Genomic DNA, 26,672 nt, shown 5'->3' on the forward strand with positions numbered 1-26,672 from the left:
AACTAAAAATAGGAAAGCCTTGAGCCCCTTCCACTAGATTTAGTTAGTATTAAAATTCTTTTACAGGGAGTGCAGTGGAGCTGACGCTGAAATCATTAAGTATTTGGTTATATCATCGCTAGTCTCACTGAACTCTTCTGAACTCTACATGTCATGTGTGGTCTGGCGTCTCCTTAACAGCAACAGGTCCCAGGTTCGAACTAGTCAATTCCCTAAAAAACACGCTCAGAGCGTCGTTGCACGAAAGTGGTAGGGAGACACGACTTAGAACAAACAGACACCACGCAGAATGTTAGAACTTCTTACATGAAACAATACCTATGGACATTGACAAAGCAAAAGTAGGGTAAATTAAAATGTCACTTGCGTTTGTTGCAGGATTCTAGTTCGATTCGTTTATGAGATATTGTATTTTGAAAAGTTCTGACACCGACACTCGTACAATACCTATGATAGCACTCACTGGAGAACAACACAAGTGCATACTCGAGGTATGTTAATTCTGTTCAAAGCGACCGCCGGCAGCGGCAATATACGTGTTGTCTGGTATGGAACGACTGCTGCACATGTGCTAGCATTTCGGCCGAGGTGTTCGAGCAGGCTGCAGAAATACGTCGTTGTGTATCAGCGGGTATAGTTGGTATGTTTTTGTAGTCAGCTGTTTTCATCTTTCCCTCAGAAGAAAAGTCTACAGGCGTCAAATCCGGGGAACGGGCCAGCAAGGTACAGGTCCTCTGCGTCCAATCCAATGATTTGGAAACAATTTGTGAAGACGTGCTTTAGTACTTCGTACACTATAGGCTGGACATCCATCAAGTTGTTACCACAGGTTCCTCCTTGTCTGCAGAGGAACGTCTTCTAGCATCCGTGGAAGATGGTCGGTTAGGAGGCTCCGATACTTGTGTGTGTTCAGGGTTCCGTCAGATAAAAACGGGGATCTGATGGTTCATTATTCCACACTACACGTTTACAACCATGGACGCTGGTGTTCCTCCTGACGAAGCCAACGGAGATTGTCAACATATCAATAGTGCATGTTTCGGCGGTTTACATTACCACTTTCACGTTTCTAGTTGAAGAATTTGACAAATAATTGCCGAGATGGTAGAGGTTTATTGGGATATCTTGCCCTATACACTGTACAAGAGCAAACTGCATTCTTCCTACAATCTCCATACACCACGAGCTTGTCGGTTTTTTCTGCATTGGTAAATTCCACCGTCCAATCACAACCTGCGGCTTGGACTGTCATCCACCAACTAACTAGCAAGTGGCAGTGCACTCAAGGAAAGCAGAAGCATACTGTAAGCAAACATAACAGCATCGTACCTAGTAACCACGTAGGGTGAATGGCACAAAAAAAGAGTCGATGTTGAAATTTTTCCAAATACTATATCTTGTAAACGAGTCGCACTAGAATCCTGCAACAAGCACCACTCACATTTTAATGTGCCCTACTTTTAGTTTATGAATGCCAGTAGGCATTTTTACGTGTAAAATGTCTATTTTTGCACAAAAAATGTACCTTCTAGGTATTATTACTGTTCGTTTATTGGATAACAATACCACCCCTCACTACCAGTCCATTCTGTGAAAACCACACATTAATAGCAGTTTCCATTTCCGCAATGTTTGCAGTGCAAGTTTTAGGGATCCTCAGTTCCAACCAAGTGATACTAGCATTACAAAATAAGACTGTAACGCCTTGACTATGCCTGACCTTCATGCAGCAACCAAAAGCTTGTTACCATCGATTAGTGTGAAGAGAAGTGGAATGTCGCGACCTGTTCAGGGACGGACTACCGGAATATACGAAAGCCTGACCTCTCCATGCCACGTTCTCTATCGCAGAGGGCTTACCTCTCTGGTGGATCCCTCACAGATGAAAAACCGAAAAAAAAGCTTGCTACGCTGCTGGACATTAAAACTGCAACACCATGCTGGCTGCAAGCACGAAAGTTAAGTAATCATGAAGTGTAACACATGCTTCGATACGCAAGTGATTGCTATTCCAGTGCAACCATATAATGTAGGTAGACGCAACGTCAAGTACATTTGTTATCTAGTATCTACATCTGTATCTCCCCAAATCATGGAGGGTACATTTGCAACCTCTATTCCGTCCCCCCCCCCCCTTCCTACTCCCGTCTTTCCCTTTCCGTTCGCGAATGGGGCATGCAAAAAGTGATTGTCGGTTTACTTCAGTTCTTTTTCTGTATAGACACCTGTGTCTTCTTCTGTTACGTCATTAGACAATTGTTCTCCCTCAAAGAGGCCTTCATTGTACTCTTCCTACCTATTCGCTCTCTCCTCTGCATTTAACAGTGAAATTCACATCGCACTCTTAATATTACCACACTTACTTTCAATTTCACCAAAGATTGTTTTGACTTTCTATATTCAGAGTCGGTCCTTCCGACAATAATTTTTTCCTGTTTATTCGTGTTAGATTTAAACTCACTGATTTTCTCTATGTGAAGTATGTGGAAGAGAGCGATATGTTGACCATCTCTTCTCGGAACGCACTCTCTCGAATTTCAACAGGGAACCTCTCCGTAACATGTAACACACCCACGTATAAGGAAACATTACGCAGCAGGTTTCCTATGCTGAAATTTCATTTACGTGTTTGTTCGCGGGGAAATCGTGTTACGTGTCAAGTAAGAAGGAAAAACGTCTGCCACCACGTGCTAGAATTTCACAGCGGCAGGGTTGTGTTCTTTAGAGACTGCAGTGTTTCGCTCCACTGCGTTATTGCTCGTGTTGGACGGCATCCCATGCCTGTCATGTGAATGTGGAATCGATGGTTTTAGGAGGGCTATACTCAACGTCGTGTAGTATTGTCGCTACCCCACGCGTCTGTCGCCCGAGAAGACAGGAATATGGACCTTTCGGCCGCGCAGTATCGAATATCTGCGTCATGTACTTTGAGTTAGGAAATGGGCTTGTCTGCATCAAGATAAGTACTGAAACTGCTTACAAGGATTTGGGTGAGCGGGTGGTATTAGGCTACCGAGAAAATTTTAATTGAAACCAAATTTAACAAGTCTTTATTTCAAATTTTAGTTTTAAAGAACTTTACAATAGCAAAATATATAAATCTTCAATCATTTACACTATTAGAACCAGCTGGACAACGCTGTCTTGAAAACTTGAACAGTAACATAACACGAAAGACGTTAATTTGAGTTTTTGCGTAGAACTAGTAGTTCCGAAGCCTGTTGAGTGTTCGTCTTGGCTTATGGATACAACTGTTAAATAATAGAAATAAAACAGAGAAAAATTACTCTGTAAAAGGATCAAAAATATAATTTTTTAAGGCAAGCGTATATGAAGCAAACGAATCCTGACACTAAACTTATCGGCAAGAAACAGAGTAATTATCCAAACAGAAAAGTGATTTAATTTGATGTTAACTGCTATAATGTGGATGTGACCGAAGACCAGAACAATAGATTAAAACAGTATAGAATTAAAACTATTCTGGCACAGAACCCGACATGATAAAGACATTTGCAATGAAACTAGTAAAAACTAAATGGTATCTGAACACACAGAACAGTTTCATAGAGCACAATGAGTAGCGTAAAAGCCAGTGACTGTACAATTGTTCAACAGCAGAAATATTAAAAGCATTTACCAAAAAATAGTAAAACGAACTTATAGGTCAGGACAGAAAACCGTTCTATAAAACACAGTACATAGCATAAAAGCTCATGAGTAAACACTGGAAATTCCTGCTAACCATTTGCAAGAAAACTCAAGACAATATGGTGACTTATAAGAAAAGCAATATAACTCTTTTGCAAAACTTAAAACAAAGCATCTAGTAGATTCTGGTTCGGCGAAGCGCTAACTTTTGAATACACTGGCTCTGAGCACTATGCGACTTAACTTCTGAGGTCATCAGCCGCCTAGAACTTAGAACTAATTAAACCTAACTAACCTAAGGGCATCACACACATCCATGCCCGAGGGAGGATTCGAACCTGCGACCGTAGCGGTCTCTCGGCTCCAGACTGTAGCGCCCAGAACCGCACGGCCACTCCGGCCGGCTTTTGAATGCACTTTTATACGCCAAATGCGTTGAACACATGCATATTGATCAGTATGCTATGGCAGCTCAAGATAGCAAAACGAAGGCCAAGGTTTTAAATTTCACGTTCAAGAAACCGTTCACACAGGAGAATCGTACAAACATACCGTCATTTCAGAACCGGACAGATTCCCGTACGGTCGACATAGTAATAAGCATACCTAGCGCTGAGAAACAATTGAAATATTTGAAAGTAAATAAATCACCAGTCCGGAGAGAATCCCAATTCGATTTTACGAAGAGTATTCTACAGCATTGGTCTCTTACCTAACCTGCATTTATCGTGAATCTCTCGCCCAGCATGAAGTCCCAAGTGACTGGAAAAAGTCGCAGGTGACTCCAGTATATAAGAAGAGCAAAAGAACGGACCCACAAAATCTCAAACCAGTATCCCTAACTTCGGTATGCTGCAGAATTCTTGAACATTTTCTCAGTTCCTATATAATGAATTTTCTTGAGACTGAGAAGCTTAGCCGGCCGCTATGGCCGAGCGGTTCTAGGCGCTTCAGTCCGGAACCGCCCTGCTGCTACTGTCGCAGGTTCGAATCCTGCCTCGGTGGATGTGTGTGATGTCCTTAGGCTAGTTAGTTTTAAGTATTTCTAAGTCTAGGGGACTGATGACCTCAGATGTTAAGTCCCATAGTGTTTGGAGCCATTTGAACCATTTGAGAAGCTTATTTCCTCGAATCATCATGATTTTAGACAGCATCATTCGTGCAAAACTCAGCTTGTCCTGTTGTCACATGATATACTAATAACTATGGATGGAGGGCAACGGCAGATTCCATATTTCTAGTTTTCCGGAAAGAATTTGACTCGGTGCCCCATAGCAGGCTGTTAACGAAGGTGCGGGCATGTGGAATTAGTTCACAGAAACCTGAGTGCTCGAAGACTTCTTAAATAATAAAACGCAGTATTTTGTCTTCGACGGCGAAAGTTCATCAGAGACAATGGTATCGTCATGAGTGCCCCAGAGAAGTGTGATAGGACAGCTGTTGTTCTCTGTATACATAAATGATTCGGCGGACAGGGTGGACAGCGATCTGCGGTTGTTTGCTGATGATGCCGTGGTGTGCAGTAAGGTGTCGAAGTTGATTAACTTTAAGAAGATACAAGGAGACTTAGACAAAATTTCTAGTTGGTGTGATGAAAGGCAGCTAGCCCTAAATGTGGAAAAATGTAAGTTAATGCAGCTGAGTAGGGAGATCAAACCTGTGATGTTCGGATACAGTATCACTAGTGTCCTCCTTGACACAGTGAAGTGGTTTAAATATCTGGCCGTAAAGCTGCAAAACGGCACGAGATGGAACGAGCTTGTCACAACTGTGGTAGGCAAGGCGAATGGTCGATCGGTTTACTGGGAAAATCTTAGGAAAGAGTCGTTCACCTGTAGTGGTGACCACATATAGAACGCTGGTGCGACCTATTCTTGAGTAATGCTCCAATGTTTGGGCTCCGTACCAGGTCGGATTGAAGGAAGACATAAAAGCAATTCAGAGGCAGGCTGCTAGATTCATTACCGGTAAGTTCGACCAATACGTGTTACGGAGATGCTTCAGGATCTCAGATCGGAATTCCTGGAGGGTAGCCGACGTACTTTCCGAGAAACACTACTGAGAAAATTTGGACAACCGGCGTTTGAAGCTGACTGCTGAACAATTCTCGTGCCGCCAACATACGTTGCGCCTAAGGACCACAAAGGTACGAGAAATTAGACCTTTTACTGGGGTATACTCAGTCGTTTTCCCCTCGCTCTATCTGTGAGTGGAACAGGAAAGGAAATGACAAGTAGTGGTACAGGATAGTGTATGGTAAATTCTCGCCCTTATGAATACAGCCGAGCGACTTCTCAATGAGACCTAGATCAGCTCGCAAAACCTGTGGTCAACTTCAATGGCCGAATTTCTGCAGTCTGTAAATGGCGTCTAATCGCTAAATACAGCGCCGGGTACGTCTTGGGCCGACCGGAACTTGATTCGCTCCAGTTGACCACAGTGATGATGAGAGAGAAATTGATTTGTACCACAGTTAGAAACGATTAACCTTCTGAAGATCGTAGTCAGCAAGCATGATCCACACAACTGACATTCTTCCGGTAACTCCAACCAACGCAACTTGTACACGTAAGATATCACTACGGCACTGCTGAACACACATTGACCCACTGAATTGCTGTCTGAAGTCACTGGAGGTTAGAAATGTGTCTCACTCCCGTCCGAAATTCAAAGAAAGCTCTCCCGTAACTGATGCGAAACGCAACATCTTCGTATGGCCACTGCCACGCCTCCTAGCTGACGCTGCAACGTATGTTGGTCGGCAATAACATGCAGAGATGTTCAAAGGCGATCAATACACTCGAGACGGCACAAAATTGGCTCAGATATCCACACGAGCAGTGCGACAATACCTGAAACAGCAACGACTGTCAGCACCGCGACCTTTGTTGCGATTTCCTTAGACGTGGCGACAGCGTGCGGCCAGCGACAACCGTGACGACAATGAGTAATCCCAGCTAATCCCAGCTGTGCGTGCAGCATGGTAATAGAAGTATCCATATGCGGTGGTTCCGAAAAGAAGTAAAGTTGCTGTAAGGGGCAGTCAAGTGAAAATAAAACTGTAATGAAACTTATTTTGTGTGGTGTCGGACACGTGTAAATAAATACAGGGTTATTACAAATGACTGAAGCGATTTCACAGCTCTACAATAACTTTATTATTTGAGATATTTTCACAATGCTTTGCACACACATACAAAAACTCAAAAAGTTTTTTTAGGCATTCACAAATGTTCGATATGTGCCCCTTTAGTGATTCGGCAGACATCAAGCCGATAATCAACTTCCTCACACACTCGGCGCAGCATGTCCCCATCAATGATTTCGAAAGCATCGTTGATGCGAGCTCGCGGTTCTGGCACGTTTCTTGGCAGAGGAGGTTTAAACACTGAATCTTTCACATAATCCCAAAGAAAGAAATCGCATGGGGTTAAGTCGGGAGAGCATGGAGGCCATGACATGAATTGCTGATCATGATCTCCACCACGACCGATCCATCGGTTTTCCAATCTCCTGTTTAAGAAATGCCGAACATCATGATGGAAGTGCGGTGGAGCACCATCCTGTTGAAGGATGAAGTCGGCACTGTCGGTCTCCAGTTGTGGCATGAGCCAATTTTCCAGCATGTCCAGATACACGTGTCCTGTAACGTTCTTTTCGCAGAAGAAAAAGGAGCCATAAACTTTAAACCGTGAGATTGCACAAAACACGTTAACTTTTGGTGAATTGTGAATTTGCTGCACGAATGCGTGAGGATTCTCTACCGCCCAGATTCGTACATTGTGTCTGTTCACTTCACCATTAAGAAAAAATGTTGCTTCATCACTGAAAACAAGTTTCGCACTGAACGCATCCTCTTCCATGAGCTGTTGCAACCGCGCCGAAAATTCAAAGCGTTTGACTTTGTCATCGGGTGTCAGGGCTTGTAGCAATTGTAAACGGTAAGGCTTCTGCTTTAGCCTTTTCCGTAAGATTTTCCAAACCGTCGGCTGTGGTACGTTTAGTTCCCTGCTTGCTTTATTCGTAGATTTCCGCGGGCTACGCGTGAAACTTGCCCGCACGCGTTCAACCGTTTCTTCGCTCACTGCAGGCCGACCCGTTGATTTCGCCTTAGAGGCATCCAGAAGCTTTAAACTGCGCATACCATCGCCGAATGGAGTTAGCAGTTGGTGGATCTTTGTTGAACTTCGTCCTGAAGTGTCGTTGCACTGTTATGACTGACTGATGTGAGTGCATTTCAAGCACGACATACGCTTTCTCGGCTCCTGTCGCCATTTTGTCTCTCTGCGCTCTCGAGCGGTCTGGCGGCAGAAACCTGAAGTGCGGCTTCAGCCGAACAAAACTTTATGAGTTTTTCTATGTATCTGTAGTGTGTCGTGACCATATGTCAATGAATGGAGCTACAGTGAATTTATGAAATCGCTTCAATCATTTGTAATAGCCCTGTATATGTGCCTCGATATCGAATAATGATACCTTCAGCATGGATACACTCTTCATGCGACCTCTTGCGGGAGTCAGGTAAGTTTGCGAGCAATAAGGATAATGGACAAGGAACACTATGTACGTAGTGTGCGACATACGGGAATTTCGGTGAGACGGGAAGCATGCTAGGATAGCGGAAATGGTCAAGTCTATCTCTGGCGAATAGTGGGAAATCAGTATTCGAGTCCAAGTCTTATACAAATTTTCACTTGTGGGCTCTGGTTTTACGAGGGCTATTCAGAAAGTTAGGAATGATCGATAGCGAAATGGAAACCACAGTGAAATTCGGATGAAGCTTTGCGCAGATGCGTTGGACGGTGCCCGTAAATAGCGCCACGTCGCTCTTCTCATTCTAAGCGTACGATGAGCGCATAAAAATGCGTAGAAAATGGTATCTCCCTTCAAGTACGAGTGCCTGCCGAGAGATTTCGCCTGATTTAATGCAGCCCTACATAACGCAGCTTTCATACGATTACTTCTTCATTACAGTTTTAAGCCTTGCACTGACGGGGTACTGAGGATGCTCCTGCAGCGTTTTCGATGGGAAGTGTTTGACCATCCACCATACGGCCCGGACTTGGCTCCATGAGATTTTTATCTCTGCTCACATGAACAGCTGGCTATGAAGGCAGCGTTTTGGCACAGATAACGGGTTGCAGTCCAGCGTAGAAAATTGTCGGAAAGGGCAGGAGGCTGCTTTCTATGACGAGGGTATTGGAAAGTAGGTACGACTCTACGATAGATGGTTCACATGGCTGTGAGCACTATGGGACTTTAACTTCTGAGGTCATGAGTCCCCTAGAACTTAGAACTACTTAAACCTAACTAACCTAAGAACATCACACACATCCATGCCTGAGGCAGGATTCGAACCTGCGACCGCAGCGGTCGCGCTGTTCCAGACTGTAGTACCTAGAACCGCTTGGCCACTTCGGCAGGCGCTACGATAGATGCCGCAGCGGCGACTATATAGTGGAACATCTGGAAGGTGCAGCAAATTATTACAAATAAAAGTTTTGATTTCCAATGTGGTTTCCATTTCGCAACCGATTGTCTCTTACTTTCTGAATAGCCCTCGTATATCAGTGTCCAACTGAGTTGATGGCGGAATATCCCTTTCGTCATGGGATGAAATTTACGCAAGCTTTGAGGAGGGATCGTAAGTCGTGCTTTGGTAGTTCACTCGATAGAGAAGTTGACCGCGAAAGGCAAAGGTGCCGATTTCGAGTCTCAGTCTGGTACACAGATGCTACAATGTTTCAGTAAGTAAGCTGTATATTATTTCCAAAGTAATTTCCGTAGCTGTTAACACACTTATTCCAGTGCGAGACAAGTCAGTCAGTGCCTTCATGGAACAATGAGCCTACGGCACCAGGTTTGTAGCCAGGCGTCCACCTCTCCTTTCAAAGGAAATCAACGGCCACGAATGTCTTTCTTTAAATCACCAAAAATATGGAAATCGCATCAGGACTGTACGGGGAATGTATAATTTCCAGCGGAACTTCTCCAGCGCACTCGAAACAACCTCGGCAAAATGTGGGCCTGTTATTTCTGGGAATCTGTTACACATCCTCCCCAAATCTCCCCATGCGGTTTCCTTATTTTTAGAGACCTGAAGGACGCGGTTCGTGGGCGTCGACTTGCTTCGCACGAGGGGGTGCACCCCTGGGTACAATGATGGTTCCGTACATAACAACAAAGTTTTTTTTTTTCATGAAGGCACTGGCATCTTGTCTCATAGTGGGATAAGTGTATTAACAGTTAAGGCGATTACTAATGAAATAATGAAGTTAACTCCCTTTTTCTCCATATGTCTCGTGTTCATTTGACCAGCCCTTTTAAACTGCATTCATCATCCTCATACGGGCCCAGGATTTGGAATCAAGGTATGCGATACTATTTCGTACACAAGACTATCACCTCTGATGATATGGGCAGGTGCCGCTACATTTTTGACGTCTTAAGGCTGGTGTCTGTGACAACTTCCAACAGGATTACGCAAGATTTCGTTTTTGCCTTGCTGTCGTGAGCTGTCTCGATACAGAATGTGTCCAAATTTGCTTCCCTGGCCAGCACGATCTCCAAATCTCCTACCCAATGAAAACAACTGGTCGTGGGTTGCCTTCACTCGCCAGTCACTATTATTGATGAACTCAGGCATCGAGGTGAAGGAACTAAATGACGTATCTGTATCATCCAAGCTTTGTTCGCCTCCTCGATGCCCAGCTGGTTTAGTGCGATTGTTGGCACTAAATTTCACACCGTACATACCGTCAAATCACCCACAAATTTAAAAGTTTGTTCTTCCTACTATGTTGTATACGCATAACTGCAATCCTTCCTGGCGTTGTAATTTTAGCGGCCAGCGGTGAATACGGGGCGAGTGTTGTACCTGCATTCGCGCACCTCGGCGCTACGGCGGTGCTGGCGCCTGCTGCCGTGTGGCAGCCCGGCAGAGCGGAATCCGCGATAATCCGCGCCAGATCTGCAGCGCGTCAAGCGGCCGCCATTAGCGTCGCGGGCCTAATTGCGGGCCTCGGAGGCGGCGACGCGACGGCGGCGGCGTAGGTGGAGGCGGAGGCGGAGGCGGCTGCGGCGCCGTATCGCGGCCCGCGCGGCAGCCCAAATCTAGTTAGCCGCCTGCCAGTGCACAAAGTGGGACGCCGCGGAGAGAGGATATAGCCCCACCCCTGTTCCAGAACACCCGCCTCCGGAATCTGGCTGCTTACAGGCAACAGTTAATACTGCACACGCCGGGGAACTGTGTCACCGGCTCGATAAAGGCTGCAGTCTGCATAGACAGTGCTTCGCGGGTAAATGAAACGAATCAACATTGAAGTAGAGGAAGTTATTCATTTGTTTTCATTTTTATTTATAAAGTAGGAAGTTGAAAGTCTTGTTACACAGGACTGTCACAATTAATAGCGAAATATTTATTTGTCTTATTTGCCACTATTTGAAATATAGAAGATATGATACTGCGTGAAGAGTTTGACAGAGCACTGAAAGACCTAAGTCGAAACAAGGCCCCGGGAATAGACAACATTCCATTAGACCTACAGATAGCCTTGGGAGAGCCAGTCCTAACAAAACTGTACCATCTGGTGAGCAAGATGTATGAGACAGGCGAAATTCCCTCAGACTCTAAGAAGAATATAATAATTCCAATCCCAAAGAAAGCAGGTGTTGACAGATGTGAAAATTACCGAACTGTCAGTTTAATAAGTCACAGCTGCAAAAAACGAACGCAAATTCTTTACAGACGAATGGAAAAACTGGTAGAAGCCGACCTCGGGGAAGATCAGTTTGGATTCCGTAGAAATGTTGGAACACGTGACGCAATACTGACCCTACGACTTATCTTAAAAGAAAGATTAAGGAAAGGCAAACCTACGTTTCCAGCATTTGTAGACTTAGAGAAAGCTTTTGACAATGTTGACTGGAATACCCTCTTTCAGATTCTAAAGGTGGCAGGGGTAAAATACAGGAAGCGAAAGGCTATTTACAATTTGTACAGAAACCAGATGGCAGTAATAAGAGTCGAGTGGCATGAAAGGGAAGCAGAGGTTGGGAAGGGAGTGAGACAGGGTTGTAGCCTCTCCCCGATGATATTCAATCTGTATATTGAGCAAGCAGTAAAGGAAACATAAGAAAACTTCGGAGTAGGTATTAAAATCCATGGAGAAGAAATAAAAACTTTGAGGTTCGCCGATGACATTGTAATTCTGTCAGAGACAGAAAAGGACTTGGAAGAGCAGTTGAACGGAATGGACAGTGTCTTGAAAGGAGGGTATAAGATGAACATCAACAAAAGCAAAACGAGGATAATGGAATGTAGTTCAATTAAATCGGGTGATGCTGCGGGTATTGGATTAGGAAATCAGACACTTAAAGTAGTAAAGGAGTTTTGCTATTTGGGGAGCAAGATAACTGATGATGGTCGAAGTAGAGAGGATATAAAATGTAGACTAGCAATGGCCAGGAAAGCGTTTCTGAAGAAGAGAAATTTGTTAATATCGAGTATTGATTTAAGTGTCAGGAAGTCGTTTCTGAAAGTATTTGTATGGAGTGCAGCCATGTATGGAAGTGAAACATGGACGATAAATAGTTTAGACAAGAAGAGAATAGAAGCTTTCGAAATGTGGTGCTACAGAAGAATGCTGAAGATTAGATGGGTAGATCACATAACTAATGATGAGGTATTGAATAGAATTTGGGAGGAGTTTGTGGCACAACTTGAATAGAAGAAGGGATCGGTTGGTAGGACATGTCCTGAGGCATCAAGGCATCACGAATTTTGTACTGGAGGGCAGCGAGGAGGGAAAAAATCGTAGAGGGAGACCAGAGATGAATACACTAAGCAGATTCAGAAGGATTTAGGCTGCAGTAGGTACATAGTGTACCCGTTGTCTAGAGTTAGCGTCTTTGATTCATAATCAAAAACGTCTTCTGTCCCGGGTTAGATCCCCGCCACTGCCTAAATTTTGATAAATAATCAGCATTGGCGGCCGAAGACTTCCGGCATAAGAAGTCAGCCTCATTCTGCCAACGGCCTTGTCAAAGAGGGCGGAGGAGCGGATAGAGGTTCAGGGCACTGTCTTGTCCTAGGGGTGGGAAATTGCCCCTAAAGGCGGAAGAATCAGCAATGATCAACGACATGAGGATGCAGAAGGCAATGGAAACCACTGCATTAAAGACACGTAACGTGTATCCACAGGACATGTGGCCTGTAATTGAAGAAGTGTCATGATGATCTCTCCATTGGCAAAAGATTCCGGAATAGTCCCCCATTCGGATCTCCGGGAGGGGACTGCCAAGGGGGAGGTTACCATGAGAAAAAGATTGAATAATCAACGAAAGGATAACGTTCTACGAGTCGAGGCGTGGAATGTCAGACGCTTGAACGTGGTAGGGAAACTAGAAAATCTGAAAAGGGAAATGCAAAGGTTCAATCTAGATATAGTAGGGGTCAGTGAAGTGAAGTGGAAGGAAGACAAGGATTTCTGATCAGATGAGTATCGGGTAATATTAACAGCAGCAGAAAATGGTATAACAGGTGTAGGATTCGTTATGAATAGGAAGGTAGGGCAGAGGGTGTGTTACTGTGAACAGTTCAGTGACCGGGTTGTTCTAATCGGAATCGACAGCAGACCAACACCGACAACGATAGTTCAGATATACATGCCGACGTCGCAAGCTGAAGATGAACAGATAGAGAAAGTGTATGAGGATATTGAAAGGGTAATGCAGTATGTAAAGGGGAACGAAAATCTAATAGTCATGGGCGACTGGAATGCAGTTGTAGGGGAAGGAGTAGAAGAAAAGGTTACAGGAGAATATGGGCTTGGGACAAGGAATGAAAGAGGATAAAGACTAATTGAGTTCTGTAACAAGTTTCAGCTAGTAATAGCAAATACCCTGTTCAAGAATCACAAGAGGAGGAGGTATACTTGGAAAAGGCCGGGAGATACGGGAAGATTTCAATTAGATTACATCATGGTCAGACAGAGATTCCGAAATCAGATACTGGACTGTAAGGCGTACCCAGGAGCAGATATAGACTCAGATCACAATATAGTAGTGATGAAGAGTAGGCTGAAGTTCAAGACATTAGTCAGGAAGAATCAATACGCAAAGAAGTGGGATACGGAAGTACTAAGGAATGACGAGATACGTTTGAAGTTCTCTAACGCTATAGATACAGCGATAAGGAATAGCGCAGTAGGCAGTACAGTTGAAGAGGAATGGACATCTCTAAAAAGGGTCATCACAGAAGTTGGGAAGGAAAACATAGGTACAAAGAAGGTAGCTGCGAAGAAACCATGGGTAACAGAAGAGGTACTTCAGTTGATTGATGAAAGGAGGAAGTACAAACATGTTCCGGGAAAATCAGGAATACAGAAATACAAGTCGCTGAGGAATGAAATAAATAGGAAGTGCAGGGAAGCTAAGACGAAATGGCTGCAGGAAAAATGTGAAGACATCGAAAAAGATATGATTGTCGGAAGGACAGACTCAGCATACAGGAAAGTCAAAACAACCTTTGGTGACATTAAAAGCAACGGTGGTAACATTAAGAGTGCAACGGGAATTCCACTTTTAAATGCAGAGGAGAGGGCAGATAGGTGGAAAGAATACATTGAAAGCCTCTATGAGGGTGAAGATTTGTCTGATGTGATAGAAGAAGAAACAGGAGTCGATTTAGAAGAGATAGGGGATCCAGTATTAGAATCGGAATTTAAAAGAGATTTACATCTACATCTACATCTACATTGATACTCCGCAAGCCACCCAACGGTGTGGACTTACGGTCAAATAAGGCAGAAGGGATGGATAACATTCCATCAGAATTTCTAAAATCATTGGGGGAAGTGGCAACAAAACGACTATTCACGTTGGTGTGTAGAATACATGAGTCTGGCGACATACCATCTGACTTTCGGAAAAGCATCATCCACACAATTCCGAAGACGGCAAGGGCTGACAAGTACGAGAATTATCGCACAATCAGCTTAACAGCTCATGCATCGAAGCTGCTTACAAGAATAATATACAGAAGAATGGAAAAGAAAATTGAGAATGCGCTAGGTGACGATCAGTTTGGCTTTAGGAAAAGTAAAGGGACGAGAGAGGCAATTCTGACGTTACGGCTAATAATGGAAGCAAGGCTAAAGAAAAATCAAGACACTTTCATAGTATTTGTCGACCTGGAAAAAGCGTTCGACAATATAAAATGGTGCAAGCTGTTCGAGATTCTGAAAAAAGTAGGGGTAAGCTATAGGGAGAGACGGGTCATATACTATATGTACAAAAACCAAGAGGGAATAATAAGAGTGGACGATCAAGAACGAAGTGCTCGTATGAAGAATTGTGTAAGACAAGGCTGTAGCCTTTCGCCCCTACTCTTCAATTTGTACATCGAGGAAGCAATGATGGAAATAAAAGAAAGGTTCAGGAGTGGAATTAAAATACAAGGTGAAAGGATATCAATAATACGATTCGCTGATGACATTGCTATCCTGAGTGAAAGTGAAGAAGAATTAATGATCTGCTGAACGGGATGAACAGTCTAATGAGTACACAGTATGGTTTCCGAGTAAATCGGAGAAAGTCGAAGGTAATGAGAAGTAGTAGAAATGAGAACAGCAAGAAACTTAACATCAGGATTGATGGTCACGAAGTCAATGAAGTTAAGGAATTCTGCTACCTAGGCAGTAAAATAACCAATGACGAACGAAGCAAGGAGGACATCAAAAGCAGACTCGCTATGGCAAAAAAAGGCATTTCTGGCCAAGAGAAGTCTACTAATATCAAATACCGGCCTTAATTTGAGGAAGAAATTTCTGAGGATGTACGTCTGGAGTACAGCATTGTATGGTAGTGAAACATGGACAGTGGGAAAACCGGAACAGAAGAGAATCGAAGCATTTGAGATGTGGTGCTATAGACGAATGTTGAAAATTAGGTGGACTGATAAGGTAAGGAATGAGGAGGTTCTATGCAGAATCGGAGAGGAAAAGAATATGTGGAAAACACTGATAAGGAGAAGGGACAGAATGATAGGACATCTGCTAAGACATGAGGGAATGACTTCCATGGTACTAGAGGGAGCTGTAGAGGGCAAAAACTGTAGAGGAAGACAGAGATTGGAATACGTCAAGCAAATAATTGAGGACGTAGCACAGGAAAGGAATTCGTGGCGGGCCGCATCAAACCACTCAGTAGACTGATAAAAAAAAAAAAGGTACTGGGAGGTGAAGAAGCGTGCACAGGATAGAGTAGCATGGAGAGCTGCATCAAACCAGTCTCAGGACTGAAGATCACAGCAACAACATTTGAAAATAGCCTCCCATATACTACCTGGCAATTTGGATAGCTGTCGCTACATTTTTGACATGTTACGGCTGGTGTCCATGACAACTTCAACAAGATAGCGCAACAACGCATGTTGCCCTTGCTGCTCCGACTTATCTCGCTCTATCTCTCATTTTAAATTTAACAGAGTTGGGATCGTAGATTGCTCGTAATAAACGAACAGTAAAAATATGTTTCAAACTTCCGTATTTCGAAATAATTGGAGCAACGTGTGAATGTCGATCCCTGCACCACAATGCACGGTACCAATACATTCCAAAAAGGCGCACGTAAAATGTCATGTTTCAGGGAGTTATGTTTCCGGTTCTATCGATCACAGAGATAATGGGTCAAGTGTTTTAGATAGTACTTGTCCTAGCGACCATTTGCATACCAATCGCAAGAACAGACATATTGTAAAGGATCAAAATTTAAACATTACACTCTTCTCCTGACCCTATCAAATTCAGCAAATCGGTTGGTTCTTTTGCATTAGGTGTGGTCTAGGGACGATATATAAAAGCCTTAGTTCTTCAAGAGCGGTTCCCTTGGAAATCCCGAAAATCCATGATTTTTGTGTACGAAAAGTTTCATTATGGGGATGGCCACTTCTGCAATTTCTATTCATGGCAGATCGTCAAAATTTTTCCCATATATTCTTAAGACGATATTCTCGGAAAAATTCGAAACTTTTCTTCCGTATCAGTATCCGCTACAGAAACCCACAGATTCAAAGTCACCGTACTGATTAAAAAAACCAGAAAAATCGATTTTAGGTGGTTTTGCACGGTAGGCTGCAATTATCTAAATAGCTAATCACAGCAAATGTCTCAAATTTTAACTGTACATTCTTTAGACATCCATCTAGTAATCACATTTTTCCCTTTTTGGGAATCTTTGTTTATTATCAAGATACACCAGAGAAGCGTGGTTTTTGGGTTCCAAAAGTACCATTTGTGGAGACAGCCACTTACGTAACTTAAATTCACTGCAAATCGTCGAAATTTTTACCATTTGTTCTTAAGATGATGTTCTCGAGGAACCTTGAAATATTTTTCGATATCATTATCCGTTACTGATAACCAGAGGTTGAAAGTTACCATAGATACGCATGTACACTACGCACGTATTATCCGGTCTGAGTTGTAAATGAAGTTTTAACTGACGTAGTGACCACATAGCAAGATTTTTGGCGTCATATTAAAGGTTCTGAGGTCACCAAACTATGTTTTTAGTCAGCATTTTTTCACCAGTAAAACTTTATGAAGTTCTGCCTCTGTATAATGTCCACTTCACGGCTATATAAATATACTCCATGCCTGAAAAGAACTCATGACTGCCAAAAATTATTTACCACTGAAAAAACTGCAAATTCAGTAAATTATTCGTAACAACACTTTTACTTTTTCAAAATGCAAATCATAAGCAAGGCGTTCTATGAGCAAAGTATCCAGAAACAATGTAAAAAAAAAATTAACCTTAAATTATGCGTGCACTGCTATTAACAGGAGAAAGAAAAGAACCAGCGGACAAGTGCTCTCGTCAGAGCACAAAAAGGCGTGTATGTTCCTCTCTAAAAGACACTGACAGGAAAGCGGGGAACCAGATGCCTGAATCTTCATTCCGCCTTTCTCGCGAAAAATTTTGAATTATTCGCGCTTTTTGTGCTAAAAGAGAGTATCAGAGAGGCAGAGACTGTGGAAAAGGGTAAGAGAGTGCCAGCGGGAGAGAAAGAGAGAGCAGACAGTGATGGTGGGAGAGAGAATGTGGCAGTGAGAGAAAAAGAGAGATGAATGAAGACAACAGCAGAGGGAGATCAGAGATCATTTCTTGCATCGTAACAGGTGGTGAAACGTGCTCAGTACAAGCCAATTACAAAGTGTCAAAGCTCGGAATGGAAAAGTCCACAATCTCTGAGACCGAAAAAAAAATGCGCGTGCTAAAAGGACGTGACGGTACACTGCTAACTGTTTTCTTTGATACAGGAATTATCTACATAGAATTCACTCTGAAGGTCAACTGGTGAATGCAGATTACTAATTGGGCGTTTTATATCGTTTATGGGAAAGTGTTGTTCGGATTCTACTGAATATCGGAATCAAGAAAAATGGAGCCTGTTGCACGACAATGCACCGGCTCACAAAAGTGAAATGGTAAGCGATTTCTTGGCTCAATAGTGTATAGTGGTGCTTGAACACCCTTCTTATTTGCCATATTCGTATCAGTGCGACTACTGGTTATTTCAAAAACTGAAAATGGCAGTAAAAGAAGTGCGTTTAGACATGATTTCAAAATTTGGGAGGCTACGACCATGGTACTGCAGGCAATTTCAAAGGCTGGGTATCAGTATTCTTTCGCAAAGTTTTTCCAACGCTTCTAGTCGCGTATTGATTCACAAGGAGCTTATTGTGAAGAAAAAGTCATGTATACTAAAAATAAACAATGTCTTGTATTTTATTTCACATTTCATATGGGGTAGATAGTGCATACACATGGTCGAGACCCATTAATGTAACCACCGCATGTGTTCAACGTAAAACTAGCAATAACCACCCACAGACGGCAGATGGATGCACTAGCAGTGAAGGGTATATAAGGCGTGTCTAGGTGACGCGGAAAATATTGCAGGCGTTGTCGTAATGCGTAAACGGAGAGATTTATATGACGTCCAAAAGCACATGATAATTGACTTTCGGGGAAAGGGTGGAACTATTTCCGAAATTGCTAAGTTCGTAAACTGTAAGTGTCCCGCCGTGGTTAAAGCATACCGTGCATGGCGTTATCCAAAACCGGTGCAACAGTGGTGCACAACGGGTCATAGATGACAGGGGTGAACCACGGTTGCGGAGGTGTGTACGGGAGAAGACGAAGCAAGAGGCCACCAACAGTGTCTCCTCAACGGATGTCCAGGGAACGTTGCTGCGTTTGGGCCTCTGCAGTAGGATCCTGGTTCCTGCACCCATGATGGCTGTTGCTAGTCGACGACGGAGGCTGGAATGTGTACGCCTATCCCGCAATTCGACACCCACTGAGTGGCAACAGGTGGCCTTTTAAGATGAGTCACGTTTCCCGCTCTATAGGACGGATGGCCATTGGTGTGTACGGCGTGAAACGTCTGAAAATGAACACCGTCGAACGATTGCCGGAAGGTCCATGTCGGAGGAGAGAGCGTTATGGTCAGAAGAATGCTTTAATGGCATTACCTGGGTCATCTCGCCTTTCTGGAAGGCACAGTGGATGAACAAAAGCATGCATCTATCCTTGGGGACCGTGTTCTTCCCCACATGAGGTTTTTCTTATCTGTGACAATATGGCATCTACCAGCAGGACAATGCAACGTGTAAAACAGCTCACAGTATGCGTGCGTGGTTCGGAGAGCACCAGGATGAGTTTACCGTACTCCCCTGGCCAACAAACTTCTCGGATTAAAACCCAATCGAGATTCTGTGGAACCACCTCGATCGGGTACGAAGGTACGAAAACAGGAAGACATGGAAGAGTTTACATTTATAGAATGCCAGCACCGATGCTGTCCAGGAGAAAGTACCTCAGAAAGACGGTGAGCTTCTCGCTCTTGTGTAGCCACTCCCCATCTATTGCTGCTCATCAGCAACTTAGCAATACTTTGAGCGTTCACCCTCAGATGGTGCGATCTGACGTCTAGGTTACGCTATTCTATATAACAACGTGTGCTGTCCTCTAGCTTTGCACATGTCTCAGAGTCTCCTTGATTCAACTCGGGTCGTGTGTGGTGGTCGCTAGCCCAGCCCCCGAGCTTCGCTGCACTGTGGAGCTGACTCCTGACTTAAGTGAGCAATGTCGCCGTCGCCGCCAGCTGATGTGCTGCCACAGCCTTCTGCTGCCTCAGTATACGTCACTCGCCGCCAGCTTGCCTCGTCGGGAGGCTCCTGGAACGCTGTCATTAGGGAGTGCTGCATGGAAAGCTACAAATAATAATGTTCCTCTTATGAAACCTTTCTTGATTGTGTGCTTGCCATGATACTGAAGAATCCGTCCCACAGCTTCGTGGATATATACAATCTCTTGTCAGAAGTGACATCACGACAACACTAGTGACATCCAGATGTAGCATCGTGATCAAGATTCAATTGTTGAGGGCTAGTAGTACAACATTACACTTTCCGTACATCGCATTATTTGGCTGGAATTACTGTCTTCAATAAACCAACGTCATGTTTAAGGTTTGGCAGGTCAAGAAACACATGGAGTTACCCAAAAATATTATAAAGGGATTCAGAGTGCATTCACGTTCACGTGAAATGGAAAGAGAGACAGTTCCAAGGTCAATGTGTGAGGCGGACTCTTGCAAAATTACATCGATAGTTCTTTTTTTTTCAGCGAGAAAAGCGTCAAAAGTCATGTTTACCTTCTTCAATAAAATTCTTCAGGGTATCAGACCGCATCGTCATAATTTTAAAATGTGCCAACGTTTCGGCCAGCGTTGCAGCTAGCCTTCATCAGGGCCTTACGTTAACGTAAGGCCCTGATGAAGGCTAGCTGCAACGCTGGCCGAAACGTTGGCACATTTTAAAATTATGACGATGCGGTCTGATACCCTGAAGAATTTTATTGAAGAAGACAACGGCCGCGGAAGCCTACGCTTACACTCATGTTTACCTGTAAATGTTACAAGAGCCTCTGCATCCACGAGTAACTACTGCAACCTACATCCTCATGAATTTGCTTACTGTATTACTGTATTCTCCCTCTTCGTCTCCCCCCCCCCTCACACACACACACACACACACACACACACACACACACACACACACACTTCCCTCTTGCCTGCAGTACTAAATTGGTGATCCCTCGATGTCTCAGAATGTGTCCTAGAACCAATCCCTTCTTCTAGTCAGGCTGTGACACAAATTTCTTCCCTCCCAAATTCTATTCAGTACTTTCTCGTTTATTACGTGATCTACACATCTGATCTTCAGCATTCTTCTGTACCACCACATTTCGAAAGCTTCCATTTCCTTCTTGTCTAAACTGTTTGTCGTCCATGTTTCACTTCCGAGCATGGCTACACTCCATATAAATATTTTCCTGACACTTAAATCTATACTCGATCTTAAAAAATTTCTCTTCTTTAGAAATTCTTTTCTTGCTATTGCCAGTCTACTTTCTATATATACTTTCTATTTCGGCCGTCATCAGTTCTTTTGCTGTCCATCTACTACTGTAAGTGTCTCATTTTCTAATCTGATTCCCTCACTATCATCTGATTTAATTCCGTTACATTCCATTACCCTTATTTTGCTTTTCTTGATGTCCATCTTGTATCCTCCTTTCAAGACACTGTCCATTCCGTTCAACCGTTCGTCCTAGTCCTTTTCTGTCACTGACACAATTAAAATGTCATCGGCAAACAAGTTTTTATTTATTCTCCCTGAGCTTTAATTCATGCTTCAACTTTTTCTTTGGTTTCCTTTACTGCTTGTTCAATGTAAATGTTGAATAACACTGGGGATATGCAACACAATCTCACTCCCTTCTCAACTACTGCTTCCCTTTCATGCCCCTCGACTCCACGTGGTTTCTGTACAAGGTGTAAACAGCCTTTTGCTTCCTGTATTTTACCCGTGTTACCCTCGGGATTTCCAAGAGAGTATCCCAGTCAACATTTCTCGTAGGTTTGACTTTCCTTAACCTATCGTCTTTGAGAAATCGTTGGGTCACTATTGGCAAGCGTGTTGGCACATTTCTCCGAAATCCAAAATGATCTTCTCTGAAGTCGGCTTTTACCACTTCTCACTTTCTCCTGGTGGAGGAACTGAACACCTGCAATGTGACGCCGTATCTGATCAGGACGTGGCACCACCTCACTGCTCCTTGAATGACTGTCAGCTACAGGATGAAAAATTTATAGATAGGTGGATTGGAAGTGGTGATGAGATTCGATCGCCGCCTCAGTCAATCAACCTCACACCATCAGACTGCTTCCCGTGGGGTGCCATCGCTATACTTGGGGCGCACACATTGACGTTTATAAATATGAAAATAAAGCATTCGGGAGAGCCATGTTTTATATTATAATATAGTTTTAACGTTGTTAAAGTAACATTGTAGAGATAATTTACAGGCACGCTCATGTGCTAGAATATTTAAGTGTTTGAGATATAGACGGACTGCTGTGTGACGAGATTGCGACTCCGACATTGCGAGCTACGTGCCAGCTTTAACTAGAGTGTGAGCTGTCGCAGAGGTTGCACCCAGAGTGGTGGTTGGTGCTGGCTGCTGCAGACGGCTACGGCGAGAGCGACATGGTGTACCGCTGGCCGGACACGGCGCGCGTCGTCACCGGCGACGTGGAGCTGGCCCAGTACGATCTCACCAACATCTCCACACAGCACGGGCTGCGCGTCATGCTGGGACAAGGTGAGCGCCCCCGCCTGCCCTGGCGCACTTGAGCACTTGTAAGCACTATTTTTGTCCTTTGGGTACGTGCCATAGTCGTACAAAGTTTTTGAAATGACAACATTTCCGACTTCTACTGTATGTTGAATATTGTTTACTAACGAACCTGGCAATGCTTTGATAGTGCTAAATATGTATCTTAATTGGATATACATCCTAAACTCCTTCCCACTTCTCTCTGCCCTTCTGTTCCTGCCCTTTCCCTTTGACTATCTATTCCTCCTCCTCCCCCCAGTCTCTCTCTGCAAAACCTGCTTCCCATTATCTCTCCCCAACTCCTCCTCCCCCTCCCTCTCTTTTCCTACTCCTCTTGTCTCTGTCCATCTTCTCCTCTCTCTCCCTCTCCTTTTCCTACTCCCTCTCTGTTCTCCTTCCCACTCTCTAAGCCAATTTCCTCCCTTCATCTTCTCTCTCCTCCTTCTCCTTTTCTGCTCTCTCTCTTTGACCTCGAGCCTCATTTTTTATATCGCATCAAAATAGTTATGGGGAACTGGAGCTGAGTAAAATGTGTGGGTAAATCGCTTGGGATCATTGGTATACGGAGTATGAGAGAAAAAACCTTTGTAGCTGCTGGATCTGTGAGGGTAGTAGCTTTTTTGATAGCAATGCGCATAGCTTTAATCTACGAATGGGTGCGGTTACAAACTTTCGGGCGATTCGGATTCGGTAGTAGTTGAGCCGAGGCGACTGGCGGTAGTTGTGCTCCACTTGCGTCGCTGATATCGACACTCGTCTGGTCCTGTATCTCTGACTGTTCCGCTTTTAGTTTTCCGGCTTGGCGTGTGGCCGAGTGCTCTCTCTCCGGTCGGCGTTCAATGAGGCAACATGTTTTGAAGGCAGGCCCTCGTCTCCATCCGCTGTGCCTGGGCCTCGCCGTCCTCGGCGTTTTGCCTTGCGTCGAGTGAACGGCGCTGATTAGTCGGCGCGTTTGCGTGCGAAACGGTGGCGGGTCCGTCATGTCATGCTGGACATCTACTCATCGCGTAACTGAAAGCGTTAAGTTACGTATGATTCGTATTCTGCTGTTAACCTGTGAAGTTTTATGAAGCTTATGGTGACATGTTATATCTACAGGAGATCGGTTAAGGATGGTTCTGAATAAGAATGCGTTGTACGGAGCTTACGAAGTCTAAGGCTTCGACGCGTTGTATCTGCGGAGCGGAACCTAATTAGAGTTTTACTGCTTGTTTTAAAGGTTCCTTGTAGTGTTAATGTAATGTAGTATGTTAATTAGTGTGATCGTCGCCCAGTTTTGTTTTTAGACTTTCTTTGATATGAAGGACAGAACTTTTGTTAAGTCAGTTTCATTGTGATCACTGATAAGCTTTAAAAGGCCTTTTGTAGGTTTGGACATTGTCACTTGAGCCTGCCCGACTTACTCTTACGCCCTCTTTGGGTCCTGTACTAATGTTAAAATAAACAATGACAGACCAAATACACACAAAGGAATTACTTGTTTAGTTATGGCAGTGGTGTTGGCATCCTACCCGACAGCAACCTCACTGTGGGTCCATGCGGACCCTCGGCCAACTAAGCGATTCGCTTTAACATTCTATTATTGTCGTATTTCAGGTGTTGTTGTTAACCCTTTCTCATGAATATGTTTACAAGGCAACTTCATCCAGTCCTTTTTTAAGGAGCTGACCTTTTCATTTGTTGATGCAGCTAGCAACTGATTTAAATCAAAGTTTTTAAGATTCTGAATTTGTTTGTTTTTTACATTCGTTAAATTCATTAGCTTAGCGAGTGTAAATAATTTAGAATTTTAAGTAGAAGCTTCTGCCATTTGTGAAAGCCAGTTGTATATTTTCTTAAGAGGATGAAGGTTCGAAATAAAATTATATATTGTTATTCTGAAATTTGTTCTTTAGTTGAAATTGAAACCATGTACCAACCACAAGTTTGTCCATCAGTAAAGATCCCTAGCTTCCTAGGAGCTTTGAGTAGCTGTGGTTAGCAGTACCACAGCTCAGTAGTAGTCTAATCATAAGCCGGTAAACCATAAATACAACTCACTGTTTCCTGTAAAACTGACGACCAGCAAGAAAACAAAACAGCACGTTGTTGAGTAAACAGTAGTAGTTGAAAGTGAGTACGAGAAAGAAAATGAAACCGCATATCTTCACAACTCAGCACAGCATTTTTTCACGCAGTCGATTTTAACAGAAAACCAGCTTATTCTCGTTTTAAAAAAAATATGTAGCGTTTGTCCGATTGAATGTTGGGTAAAAATTTGAAGTAAATTATTCAAGAATTTACCGAGATATTTTAGTCACAATATTGTCCCATAATATATTGATTGCATGTATATATTTCAGTGTTACAATTTTTTAAAAATATGTATAGCCTATGTGCCGCCGAATGTACATGAGAGTATCATGTAAAAATCTTATGTAAATTAGTAAAGTGCAGGGTGTAGTTATAATTAAAGTTACAGTGACTGAGTCAGTGTAGAGGGAAACTATTTACCATACGGGTACACAACTTTACAGGAATGATGTTCACACTCTACGCTGCAGGATTTGCTTTGTTAGTAGTGCTTGTGCCATAATTTGCCGTTAGACGCCTGTACTGGCACGGTAGCGGAGGGGTGAAACACAAGCATCAGTGCTCATTACAGTTGCATACAGTCAACATGGATCTGGACAAGGTGAGCAAGGTTTTATCAAAACAACAGCAACAGTGCTGATGCTCTTCGCGAGAATCGGCACATTAAAGAAATACAGAGAGACCCTCTTTACGCACCGGAGTTCAAAGACATGATATGGAAGTTCGAATTAATTGGCGATTTGGGAATCGCTCCTGAGAGAGGCCGACGGCCAGTTTAACACAAATTGCTGAAGTTACTGATTCCATAGCTGAGAATGCTGGACGTAATGTGCGATGTTCAGGCTCGACAGCTGAGTACTCCATGGTCTACCGTTCGGAAAGTGCTGCACACAACTGTGAAATGTTATCTCTAGTCCGCTTCCAGAGTGTCGTGAAAGCAAATGGTGGTCACATTGAGCAACGTTTCTAACCTAAAGCGTAAACGTGGTATGCAATTAACAAATGTTACCATGTCATGTCGAAATTAAAATGTGGTACTTTCAATGGTTTGTTCGTTGTTTCCCTTCCGAATGTACTTACATATGTGTCCACAACGTTTCATTCTATAGCATTTGTCTGTACGCATGTTCATTAGAGTATCGTACTAGAATTTGGAGTAGATAACTCAAGAACTCCCGTGATTTTTGGTAACAATGTTCCCACTTTATATATCAAATATATATTTATATATACCAAAAAAGCTAATGTCTTTCCAAATGCTCGTTAGAGTATCGTGTAAAAATGTGATGTAAATTGATCAAATGCTTTTCGAGACTTTTGGTAACAACGCTAATCTACGACATGCCTTTATACACACATCAACAAAAGTTTTGCCTCATCCCGGTTTCCAGAACTCCTGAGGATAGACCTTGACTGTGGATATTGTATCACAGACACAGTCCATTTGACTGTTCAGAGATGTCACTAAACCCGCCCAAAGATGTAAACAACCGTGCAATATTACATGGAGGCGGTCCGACAGCCGATCAGTTCCAGTCATTCCACCAGGAAGGAGGTACACGGATCGTGCTGTCTGTAGTTCAACCATGCCCAGAGGGTCAATACTGCGGTTCGATCGCGTCCGCATTGTTACTTTGTGCCAGGAAGGGCTCTGAACAAGGAAAGTGTCCAGGCGTGTCGGAGTGAACCAAAGTGATGTTGTTTGGACATGGAGGAGATACAGAGAGACAGGAACTGTTGATGACATGCCTCGCTCAGGCCGCCCAAGGGCTGTTACTACAGTGGATGACCGCTACCTACCGATTATGCTCAGAGGAACCCTGACAGCAACGCCGCCATGATGAATAATGCTTTACGTGCAGCCACAGGATGTCGTGTTACGATTCAAACTGTGCGCAATAGGCTGCATGATGTGCAGCTTCACTCCCGACGTCCATGGCGAGGTCCATATTCACAACTACGACAACATGCAGCGCAGTACAGATAGGCCCAGCAACATGCCCAATGGACAGCTCTCTGCACCGATGAGTGTCGCATATGCCTTCAACCAGACAATCGTCGGAGATGTGTTTGGAGGCAACCCAGTCAGGCTGAACGCCTTAGACACACAATCCAACGATTGCAGAAAGGTGGCGGTTCCGTGCTGTTTTGAGGTGGCATTATGTTGGGGCCGACGTACGCCGCTGGTGGTCATG

At 43.7% G+C, this 26,672-nt stretch overlaps 1 protein-coding gene across 1 annotated transcript in view; it reads left to right on the top strand.

The window, feature by feature from the left end:
• The window catches only part of LOC126475090 (uncharacterized), a 182,668-nt gene that overhangs the window by 114,530 nt on the left and 41,466 nt on the right, over window positions 1-26,672 (top strand). The window contains exon 5 of the mRNA XM_050102661.1: window positions 22,255-22,389. Coding sequence (XP_049958618.1) covers window positions 22,255-22,389 — 135 coding nt within the window. The remainder of the gene's footprint in view (window positions 1-22,254; window positions 22,390-26,672) is intronic.

This window comes from Schistocerca serialis, chromosome 4 (genome assembly GCF_023864345.2).
Source record: "Schistocerca serialis cubense isolate TAMUIC-IGC-003099 chromosome 4, iqSchSeri2.2, whole genome shotgun sequence".
NCBI classification, from domain to species: Eukaryota; Metazoa; Arthropoda; class Insecta; order Orthoptera; family Acrididae; genus Schistocerca; species Schistocerca serialis.